The sequence below is a fragment of the Opisthorchis viverrini genome (assembly GCF_000715545.1).
Source record: "Opisthorchis viverrini unplaced genomic scaffold opera_v5_388, whole genome shotgun sequence".
In the NCBI taxonomy this organism is placed as follows: domain Eukaryota; kingdom Metazoa; phylum Platyhelminthes; class Trematoda; order Opisthorchiida; family Opisthorchiidae; genus Opisthorchis; species Opisthorchis viverrini.
In genome coordinates, this window is record NW_008752045.1 from 437,776 (window position 1) to 450,344 (window position 12,569).

The 12,569-nt window shown below is 41.8% G+C and overlaps 1 protein-coding gene across 1 annotated transcript; it reads left to right on the forward strand.

Moving 5' to 3' along the window:
* Window positions 1-736: 736 nt before the first annotated feature.
* Window positions 737-10,936, forward strand: T265_10619 (hypothetical protein; the record flags this gene model as incomplete). The annotated part of the gene is given in 3 exon segments (XM_009177041.1): window positions 737-1,039; window positions 10,461-10,654; window positions 10,672-10,936. 3 exon segments carry the CDS (start codon window positions 737-739, stop codon window positions 10,934-10,936), a joined length of 762 nt encoding a protein of 253 aa, XP_009175305.1.
* Window positions 10,937-12,569: the final 1,633 nt, after the last annotated feature.

Here is a 12,569-nt window from a genome sequence, read left to right on the forward strand (position 1 = left end):
ATACTGGGTCATGATTGGCTGTTGGGTCCGGATTGTTGACCAATCAGATCTCGTCTTGATGTCGGACCGGTAAGCGTCCCGAATTCTGGGCCAACCTCGAGCGGGACAGGCTTCTCGGCCGTAGCAGCGCCTAGAGACGTGCGGTATAGTAGGATCCGAGTGGATTCCCGACTAACACCTCCCCCTTGAAATTTGTTGACGTAGCTTCGAAGCCGGGGGTTCACTTTCAGTGGCCTCACTAGCCTGCGGATCCTGTCTGTCCAGCGTCGCGGTTGTAATCCGTGCTCAGGCTGGGCTTCTGACGAAGCAACTGATTAACTTTCTGGGATGGCGCCGAGGTCAAAAGTGTTCAGAAGCATTTCTAGACTCAAATCGCTCTGTCCTGTGGGCAGGATCGTTGCACCTGTCGGCCGGATTCGGTTCGCCTGGCGCATCCACTTGGCTGGACCAACTTGAATCTCGTAGAGCACTTTGCCGCGCCGGCGAAGGATGAGTCCTGGGGTCCACGTAGGGTGTCTGCCGCTGTAGTCACAAACCAACACTCTATGGCCTTTGCTGAATGCGCGCAAAGTTGCTCCATGATGCCGGTTGAACTGTCCCTCAATTCTAGTGTTGCGGTGACTAGCCTGCCTTTTTTGTGGCCGGATAGTGTCAGGCGGTGTTCGAAGACTCCTTCGGAGCAGTGCCCCTGCTGGTGATACTCCATCAGGTGAGTTGGGGTTTGCCGTCGCTCGATATGCCAGCAGGAACCTTCGCAAAATTTCTTCCGATGGTCCCTCCCCTCTGGACTTCTAAAGTGCCCGCTTCAGAGTGTCAAGAAAGCATTCCGCTTGGCCGTTCGACTGTGGATGAAACGGCTGTGAGCGTGTATGCGTTATGCCATACGACAAAAGTGTGCAAACGCCGACGACGTAAACTGGCTGCCGTTGTCGGATACAATAGTCTCTGGCGTCCCAAAACGACTGAACAATCGCCGGAGTTCCAGGCCTGTAATGACGGTTGTGGGGCTGTTCAACGGAAAAATTTCCGGCCATTTGCTGTAAGCGTCGACTACGACCAAAAAGTGTTGGCCACCCACTGGACCTGCATAATCGATGTGAAGACGAGACCAGGGTTGGATGCGGCAACGAGCTTAGGCAGGTTTTCACCCGTGACTTGGATGCTTCAGCGCACCGCAGGCAAGATTCCGAAACTTGTTTGACTTCTTCGGACTGCCTAACAATATGTATCACCACCGTAAAAATTTTGGTCTGAAAGTACGGGTGACTTAACAGCAACCTGATAAGTAGACGTACCCCAGGCTTTTTGTTGCAGTGAATGTTGATGAAAAATTATTCGAAGCGCTCAACATAAAACAACATCATGTCACTGTGAAATCAAAGAAATTTACTTGCAGCTGAGACCTTTCGGATATTTTTCGTAAGAACCGGACTATGTACACTTACTAAACGGATAAGCTTTCAGCGCTTGCATGTCAACAAAACCTTGTAAAATATGAATTCTGCTTGCGCACAAAATTTATGGTTAAACACATGAAAGGCGCTTACCAGTTGTTAAACATTCCGTGACTTAATGTTCAAAGCAGGCGCAAAACACTATATATGTCTGGTGGAATATACATTTTCTCAACTGCTTTTCAGGTACAAGTTCAGCCAAGTAACTTAGCCATGCATGCTAAATATTGGATCATGGCTGGCTAATCAGAGTATGAACAAAAGCATTTGAGTAATGTAAACTGTCAGATAATATGTTTAGCTGTCAGTCTAATATGTTTCAGAAACATCCACAAAATACTCATTAGGCGTGAATTGAGCAATATTCAATTAGTTTGATCTATATCCTAATTAATGCCGTTCAAACTTGTTCCAAGTGAGAATTCGTGCGTTTTAAACATTGTGAAGAAAACGTAGTTGATGCACTGACACAAAGTGAGGCTAATGATTTGGTCTGCGCCAAAAATGGACTCACACGCGAATTTACCGGTTCCTAAGACAGTACTTACTTTATTGGGTTGAGAGAAAACAGACCTAGTTTGTAAAACACAGCTAAAGACATATTTGTAGGCCGTATAAAGTTGGCGGAAAGTCAAAACTGGCATGTAATTTATAACAATTCCTGTAGTATGAAGTACAGTTTACTGAACACTTCTAGCAAAAATATGGTATCATATCACATGCGGTTTTCGGGAGGTTGAAACTTCCATTTCAATAACGAAGTGACAGCGTCCCAACGTCTGGGGTGTATTAATTGCAGCTGATTTATGTTCACCCTAATATGTTGTGCACGCGTTTTGCAAGTGTTTTCATTGGTGGGGCCGTTAAATGAGCGTATTTATAGGATACAGAGGAAAGTATTTTAGTCCCCTTTTATCAATTACCGGAAAACATGGGAGACTTCTCGCAATTTTGACCTCTGTCTGTTTCGCGAATCAAGCAACAATGCATGGACGCGGATCATTTCCTCACCGTATATATCAAATATAAGCCACGCAAAATATTTCGGCCTTTATTTCGGCAATCGTGTTGCCCAACGTACCAGCCTGCTTGCAAATCATTACATTATTAAATAAATAAACCTACGCTTTTGCTGGCAGTCTGCCTCTGCGTGTTGAAAAATAAATAATGTAAAGAGTGCGATGTTGGCCATTTCATTCGAGCTTATCCACAGGGTACTCTAGATGTACGAGTCTTACAGTGTATCCTGATAATATTCCTCATTGGAAACAGAGGGGAAACTTGTCAAATGCAAGACATACTTGCTGTGTCTGTGCTCGCCAAAAATGTAAGATAATATGAAGCCTTTCACAAGTGAGAAGTTTCTAGTCAAAATATTACACATTGTAAATTGGATGGTATGCTTACTCACCAATCATTAAACATGTATTCACTTTTTTCGTTGGAATTAAGAAAACGCAATAACATCCGGTAAAACGCGGTAGTCCACATGACCTTTTCGTCTACACACCAAGTGGCTGCTGTTGGGATCAAATTCAAGCAAATCTATAATCCTGCGGTTTTGACCTCTGCAGGAATGAATTGTTTTTTTATCCACAAACCCAAACACAATCTAAGGAACTATGCACATCTTCTGCGAAGTGTCTGGTCGATGCCCGCTGAAATGAAAACAACGTCACTTGGAGCGGTAATGGGAACGAATTATGCTGAATGGTAAAAACGCGCTCAAATAATTAATGAGAGATGCACAGATATGTGGAAGTCCTTTGTTAACTGCGTGCCGCTTGATCATTGCGAAGACGCCATGTCAAGAGTAGCGTAAGGTGCGTTACCTGCAACGCACATGTATGGCGCCAAAACCTTCGAGCGATATAATCTTGCCTAACAATCAGGATAACTTGCACGAATCCTCGTACCGTGAGGGTATAAACTTTTGTTTCACTTGTAGTTGTTTTACACCTATATGTATAACATTCATTATGGTGAAAATTATTGTGAGATTTATATCTGCAATATTTGGTAATCCAGGATTTCCTGTTTGCATTTCGATTACGTAAACGATAGTTTCCAGTCGAAACGCAAATGTGTTATTTTTCCTTAATAGAAACAGTACTTTGCACTCATAATTAAATTTTATTCATTTTTTCTTACTGAAATCTTACCGGCTTCTTCGTTTGTCTTCACTTTAGTGTTTACAAAAATTCAAAGGATAAGAAATCCTCATGAATGTGTAGCAGGTGGGGGAAGGCGTCTTCTACGGGGCTTAATTATGTGGTAATTTGAAAAGTCATAAAATAATATTGGAGAAACATCTTACGTTCTGTTTGCGTTAGATTGCGTAGTGAAAAGCCAACGACTTTCATCCTGAACAGAGAGAGACGTATACCTTAACCTGCATACGCTCAAAGGCTTCTGGGTATAGTGCTCTGTCCTTTAGTTTAAGGTATCTATATTTTCAAACTTTAAGTCTGAGGTGGTTCAAGGAAATCAGAATGAAAGTACAGTTAGATACATCTTAAATCCGGGTTTCAAGCACGCTTGTGGTTTTTGGTAAGCAAGTAAATAAAACAGACTTTGGAATCAGTTTACGTTGCTCCTGGCTTATGGATTGCTCAGATATGCGCCTGAATAAACTCTAATCTACATAGATTTCACGAGTTAGCATGTCAGTCCTAGTTGCTGAGCGAATCAGTTGTTGATAAAAGAAATAAATAGATCAGTAGAACGCTGGCTAGATTTGGTACCGGAAGCATCTCCTTGAACAAATCTGCAAGGAGTTCAATTGAGCCAAATGACCGGGAAAAATATTATTTTTGGGATGCTTCGACATGTTTGGACGCAGCATGTGTTACTTTCTATTCAGCAATTATCATTACAGGCAAAGCATCAAGCGACAAAGGTAGAAAACCATGTCGTTTTCCTGAACTAAATGCGAAATTGCGCGGGAGGCCACAATGATATAGTCATTGGTGCTACTGTGATGTGATCCTTAGGTGCGATAAACCTTTCTACAAGCATGCGCAGTAGTGCTGCATTAAGCAAGCGGGTAACAGTACAATTCATCCTGTCTTCATGGCTTCCGTAATGTTGGGTGGCCATTATTGAATTTTACTCTGTACATCTACGTACATACACGCTATTTGGACCCCACATCCTCTTCAGAAATCAAGACCCTCTTTAAACGTTTTTGAAAAAATCGATTCCTGGTTGCTTTCAAGCGTTTTAGAAAAAAGTAGTCAAATTTATAAGCAACAGCAAGTTAAATAAATGTGCATGTTTTCAGACGAAATTTGCACGAGATAGGAACTTAATAAACTACTCATTTGTGAGAAGCATCCAGAATGTTCAAAATTCCAATCTGCGTGACGCCAACCACGCAAGCACGAAAAGAATGAAGTCTTGGAATTCAAAAATAGTTGAGAGAAATGAGTGCTTAGCAACACTCATTGAAGCCTGTAGCAACAACCAAATTTCCAATGATGCACAAACTGGAGCCGCCTTGATTTGGTCATTCTCGGGGCCTCATGAAATTTCATCAGCCATGTTAGCACCCCAATGATTGCAAGACTCACTTTCTGTCACACAAGTGTCTAGGTGTTTATCCGATTACGTAACAAGTTATTAGGTAGCAAAACATATTTTAACAAGTTTGTTAAAAAAGTCGTTTAGGAGATAATTAGTTTCTTTTTCATGCGTTCGAGTTTGAAATACACTAAAAAGACTAGCGTCTGGTAGACAAATGTCAAGCATAATGTATTTACGCGGCAGTAAATTGTACATTTGAGCATACAGGAGGCCAAATATACGCCGGGAAGTTCAGCTTGTGGGCACTTAGATTGACAAACCCACCATCCTAGCCTGCACGCCTTCAATTGATCACACAGACGCAATCGTGATGATGACGAAAATAACATTTATTTATAACAAACAACTGAAGTCAAGCAAATAAATAGTAAATATCGACCTTATTATTTGACCAGCATTATCTTTGTAAAGCGGAAAATCTGAGAGCTCGAGGGACCGCAGATATTGAGCAAAAATGTGATGTAGGGAATTTTATGATATCCGGCCACGGTATGTAAAATCCTCGCATACTTTTACTTCTGAAAGCACATATCCAGTTTTTCAGGTGATATGCCATTTGAGGTACACCCATGTTCCCAGACAGAACATCCAATATTAACATTCAGGTAGGATTAAATGCAGATGGAACAGTATCAAAGCTTGACGTTTTTTTGAAAACATATTGTGCCTATTTCGTGAATCAAAAAAGAAGTCACCTGTTTGTAAACTGTTCAAGAGCCTGATGTTCGCGTTTGCATATAAACCCAGTATTTGTTACTGTTGGGTTCAAACGATCACTATGTTCACCAACTTACCTCCTGGAAGACATGCTTTCACTGTAGTTAAAAAAACGAAATGATAAGCTTTGCAACACTTATCATTGCCCACACAAATGACAAGCGTCTCATTAGTGTGCCAACGGCATCAATCCACATGTTATTATTGAATAGTTCATTCGTCACCTTAGCCGCACGTGAGGAAAGCCCATGTTTTTGCTGTTTTCAAAGCGCGTAGGTGCACGTTGATTTTACGACAATACTGCATTTTTATGTGAGCCGTTAACCATTACGAAACACATTTGAAAGAACTCGTTACCACGCAATCACATGCACCACATACTGTTCTGCTAATATTGCAGTTCCATAGCGTAGGCCATCTTGACCAGTGGTCTGGTTTGGCTAAATGCTGAGGCTGCCAGATGGTTTCGACTAGGCGCCCAAAAGTGGAGAACGATTTTTGAAGCCAAACGTGACATGGACCGATGTGTTTTTGGGAGCAATGACATTCCTTAATCTGATTATGGCGATTTTTTCATGCCTGTACCGGTGGTAGTGTACACCTGATGACGTGAGTGCACGTCCTTCAAAATATTCAAATGCTTTGTTACACCTTGTAATAAATTTCCATTGAACTTCTGGTATGTGTGTAGAATTTTATGCTTTTATATCTCCTACGCAAAATCGCAACGTCATCTGTGTCATAGTTTCCATAAGTATCCAACGTGCGATGGTTATGAATATTATGGACAGCTCTTGATACACTGAAGCGTTGCTCCTCTACAAGAATACCGTATGTAGGTAACTCACTATCGTCTGATAGGGATTTTACTTGAGAATGCCAGAAACAGGAGACGCGTATGCCAGCGGCTATGGAAAAATAAACTAATTTTGATGCCAACGGAGATACATTCTGTAAACACAAGCACAAATATTGCAAGTAGGCTTTCATGCATTCATTCACACTTGATGGGAACATTCCATGGATTGACGAGCTGGATCTGTCAGGCAAAATCACATACTGCTGGATAAAGCTTGACTGCAAATCAAGTAAGAAATTGCTTTTCTCACAATATTATATTCTCCAACCAACGTTGTGATTTTCGTTACTAGTTGACGTATGTAAAAAGCAGGCTTTACGAAGAAAACCCTGTACTTAGATAAGTAAACAACGAGTTACATTTGCTGCTCACAAACGCTCAATAAATTGGACGCATAATGTTTTTTCTATATATGTGAATATGGTCTATTATCCATATCCGCTTGGGCCTAGAAATTTTGGAAATTATTTTTCGGTGTAAGTAAGTAGGTGGGTTATCATATAAGATTGTCGAAAATCAATGCAGACAACCCGTGGACTGAATTTCATTATCTGGTTTGGCAGGACTTCATTCCATTTGATAGTTGCGTACAAAAGGAATTGGTACAAGAAAGATGCTCGTAAGTCGTTTGAAAGCGTTCTAATGTGTGATTTGCCGAACCGACGGACGATCTTAATAAATTTGCACATGACAACAAAAGATAGACTTCTTCCTAAAATTTTGTTTCTAAAAATGAGCTTGGGGCAAAATATCAAAAAAAATTATGCTGCGCGGATCTTTTGTGACATTCGTAGATGGCGACTGGGGCCCTCAGCCGAAATGAAGTCGTACCTGATAATTTTCGTTACGCGAGTTTCGCTGTGCCTCGGAAATTATCCAAGCATATGTGAATCCATGTTGTGCGAATTTTCTTATGATATGCACTAAAAAATGTGGTCGAAAACTTGTTCACGCCTGTGCCGCTGGAATATCGACCTTAACTCTTTCGCCTAACGAATGGGCCTGGAGTTTTTCAATCACTGCACCTTTTATAAATATCTAATAAATGTGCACTCAGCCCGCGGAACAGGTTAAGTTTTCTGAAACATCCCCGGTTGCTTCCTTTTTATGAAGTCGGAGAAATTGAGAGAAACATTGAGCCTGAAAACAGTTCTGTTTCATCGTCTATTTAGAAAGTGTTCATTTCTACTATACATTTCCCTCCACCTGGGCGAAATGTTGACATTTCGCGGTGGCAGCAATCACAGTTTGTTTTATTAAATACACGTGCATTAAAGAAAAACACACGTGTGGCGCAAAATATTCCAGGGAAAATGTGTGCGCACAAATTCCTGTTTCCGATTTAGTAATTGACTATCAGTATGCCACTAATTAGTAGGTGACCTTAAACGTGCGGTAATAATTGTGCTAGCGTCTGCATAACTGCGTTGAACATAACTACGGTAAATCGCGCTTCATTACTTCGGTAGCTAGAAACGTCTTCCTTGTTGCTAGAGCACACAAGCAAGCATAAAGTTGCCTGATGGACGCGCATGGGCTCGACTGTAAGATACACGACGATTTTTTCATTTTGTTCAAAGGTGAATCTGTAAGATGATGAAGAAAGTTTTAAGTTAAGCTACTCTCATGCCTGTCGTTTTTACAGACTATCAGTATGCCACTAATTAGTAGGTGACCTTAAACGTGCGGTAATAATTGTGCTAGCGTCTGCATAACTGCGTTGAACATAACTACGGTAAATCGCGCTTCATTACTTCGGTAGCTAGAAACGTCTTCCTTGTTGCTAGAGCACACAAGCAAGTATAAAGTTGCCTGATGGACGCGCATGGGCTCGACTGTAAGATACACGACGATTTTTTCATTTTGTTCAAAGGTGAATCTGTAAGATGATGAAGAAAGTTTTAAGTTAAGCTACTCTCATGCCTGTGGTTTTTTCACCTCATTGTACCGTGATCTACAAGCAGGAAATTTTGGTGCAGTTTACACCAGTCTTACAGATAGCCGCGCAAATTATGCTAAAAAACCTGAAAGATTTCACCATCGGCAGTTTGTTTTAAGGCTAGGGAGAGGTTGAAATTGCAAGAGTGAGTTGAGCAAATTCTTCCCCCAATCGGGAAGTAACGTTCCCAGGGCATCCAAAGACAGTCGTTCCCTAATAAGATTGCAAAGGCATCTCACCCCTCCGTTCCGAAGAAATAAATTCATGGCATTTTCAAGCAAGACCAAGGTGAGATGGCAGCACCGATCACTAAAAACGTCAATCTAAATTTTGGCAATGTTTAGACAGTAACAGCACAGCAGAGAGATAAATTCGGGATTTAGAAGCGTGTATACCACCACGGTATTATTGGTGCTATTCTTAAAAATAAATATAAAATTCAATACGTATATGACGGAGAATAATAAACTGTCTCCCGTTAGAAAATGATACATCAGCGACAGAAGAGGGGGCGTAATAAAATTTTTATTCACGGTGAAGCCGTGAAAACTCACCCAGGCTTTTGCACGTCTCCACTGGTATATTTTGGCAATTATGACTGAAATTAGCCGTGCACTTGGGGAACAATAATGCTACACACGAAGCTTGTCTTCGATAAGACATTTATACCTTGTGGTGTTAAAGTATTCATATGCTGTAACACAAAACTAGCTCACTTGCTTGTTGTGCATAGAGAACGCAAGACACTGCACTAAACAAAAGAACATCGTAAGTCACAGAATCGGTAGCATTCGGAAGGGGTTCACATTTCTTTTATTCGACAAAAATTGGTTGTGGTCTGTTGAACAGATTAAACGCCGCTTTTTTAATATTTAAGGGTATCGCCAAAAACGTGTAGGCTGTTCCAAATTGTTTAATATTTCCCGCAGAAATTTTCAGCAATGAAGTTAGGGGCCTGAATGATGTCCTCTATGGGTTCGATATACGATGGACGTGATATTTCCTGTCATTATTTTTCGAATACATTTGATTTCTTCTGCGTTGACAGCATCAGTCGCTCCTGCTGACTGAAGATATTGAGGCATTCATGATTGTTGGAAGTGAAACAGTCTTAAATTATGATTTGCAACCAAATTTGTTTCTTTCATTTTTCATAGGAACTAAGAAATACTCCGTGTTTGTATCATTCCCTTGTATCCTGAAAAATATTGCAACAAACCAAGATTTAGGGAACTTTTAAGACAAGACGGTGTCCTTTTTTGTGACGTTTATTTCATTACATCTAGGCGACATGAAGTATACAGCACTTTTTGCTTTAATGAGAAATACAATTTGTGTTAATCAATCAATGGATATTGGGCATTCGATGAGGGAAAATGGACATTTCCTGAACTGTGGGTTTTCGAGATTTCCGTAGTGAAAAAGCACTCCGGCGTTTTGTGGCGGCAGCAGCATACATGCAATATGTCAAACGTTCTGTTCCACCATAATCAATCAGCACAAATGTAAAATTCTCCATTCATTATGTGCAGGTAAAACGCTGTTAAATCCTTGTGGAGTGTTTAAAGTGCCCGGTATTTTTAATGTTTAGTTTGAAATTGCTTACTTCTTCACCTCGCGCAGATTTTGGAAGACATTCTCCCACTGGCCAATCTATTTTTAGAGTTCACACGAAATGTTCGTTGAATTTCCTCACACTAACTAAAGCTTTTGTGATAACCTATGTTGTTTTGCACTCAGTTACTTTTTGGCATTCGGTCTCAATCATGACAATATTAAATACAGGATGCTTGAGGCCTGCATCGATATACAGCAGAAGATATGGGTGAAAAGCTCCCCGTCGAATGTTAGACGAGGTATTCAATGCCAGATCTCTAGCCTCACTCCGTCAAAACTGGCCTCTTAGCATGCGGACACAATCGTAGCCCAGGACCTCGACAGCAGAAGCCGCAAACTTGACGGAAGCAAACCGAAAAATCTCATGTACACCCAGTTGCCCATCCGGATCGCGAGCGACGCGGGTGCCTACATAAACACGGAAAAAGACGACTGCAGCCAAATAAGCCATGTGGGATTCGCCGAATCAGGGAAAAGGCTGGTGTAAGTTCTCTACGAAGGCGAGGCCCATGGGTGCGACATCAGAAGAATAAGTTCTCGGTATTGCCACTCAGCGCACGGGGCATCACGGAGACATCTTTTCCTTTGAAAAGCGCAAAAGTGACCAAAAAACTAAACATACGAATTCTTGTATCTAACTCTCGATCATCAACATATGAGGCCTCCCAAAAATTGGAAATAAAAGAGCTACAAGTAGCAACGTCCGAAATTTCCATATACGGGGTAAAACCTCGGCCCCATTGGTTGAAAGCTTGCGTAAACTGAGATCTCACGGACCGAAAAAACTTTAAAAAAACAGCGCTTAAAACCAGTTAGACAGCAAACAGACGAATGTGCCCCAGAGACCACTTTAGAACCTTGTAATCAAATCTGAACTATCGTTATTAAATCTGCTAACATCTCTGTTTTCACACATCTCGGCCCCTCACCTTCGGAGACAGCGGAGATGGTATTGAAATGCTTGTTCACAAATTGCCTCAGGCTCTTCTGCAAACTTTGCGTCATTGAATTATCAGTTTGCCTTAAACAGCGGTCTGTAATCACACCCAATGCGACCTGACCCACACCGGATGTCTCTGACTTGCAGAGAACGATAGACGGCCATTCTTTCTTCGAACTGACTCAAAACGGGACAGAGCTAGTGGGGTTGATATGTACCTGCATGCGGCCGTGCCTATCCCAATTTTTCTCGCTGATACCAATCCTGTCCCGTTTTGCAGTTTACTGTGCATTCAAGCCTCGTCCAACGGATCGATCCTCTCATTAGCGGTCTACCTTTGCCCCTCGAATCCGCCTGAGGATAAGCAGTTCCTCATATTGACCCTCGAGCAACTCTCCTCTGGCTACTGAGCCTTTCATCCTCTGCTATTAGATGACCTCAAATATACAAAGACCTCCTGGATGGGGATTGAGTGCGTATACTCAAGAGGACTTTGGCATCGGCGATGATTGAAGTCATTCAACAGAGAAAGACGATACGCTGATGTCCAACGCTCCATTTGGACAAAGCGACCACGCCATATTGACCTTTGATTCCATCTGCTATTAGGCCAGACTTTCCGAAACCCAAATGTGTATTCGAAGCTTCTGTCTTGGAGATCTTTTAAAAATGTGCATTCATTTCATCAAGTTAAACTGGGACCAGCCTCGGCCAAGGTCATATTAGAACGATTGTCCAGAAGGATCACGAGACTGCCGCCATATTCATTCCGAAATAATCAGCACGCAGTCGGATGAGGCGCAGGTTACTGAAAGGATTTGGTGTCTTCTATTTTTCAAAATGTTGACTATATGGGACGCACCATTTGGACCGACCACGCCATATTGACCTTTGATTCCATCTGCTATTAGGCCAGACTTTCCGAAACCCAAATGTGTATTCGAAGCTTCTGTCTTGGAGATCTTTTAAAAATGTGCATTCATTTCATCAAGTTAAACTGGGACCAGCCTCGGCCAAGGTCATATTAGAACGATTGTCCAGAAGGATCACGAGACTGCCGCCATATTCATTCCGAAATAATCAGCACGCAGTCGGATGAGGCGCAGGTTACTGAAAGGATTTGGTGTCTTCTATTTTTCAAAATGTTGACTATATGGGACGCAGAAAATGATCTTGGATTTCGTGAAACGCGGAACTGCTGTAAATCAGAAATAAACCAAAGAAACATACAAAAACAGGCCACGGTTCATGATCCCACCCGGGGAGCAGTAACCTGCTGTGGAAATTCATGAGGAATTACCACAGAAACAAGCCATCCTCGTCCTCATTGATGGATAGGAACGTGGCTCTCATCGACGACAAATCGGGGGTGTGTGAGGTCTATAGAAAACACTCACTGGTCTATATTACTCGCATGGACTTCCAAATACTCTATGGGGCCTACGTCAGACCGCTCCT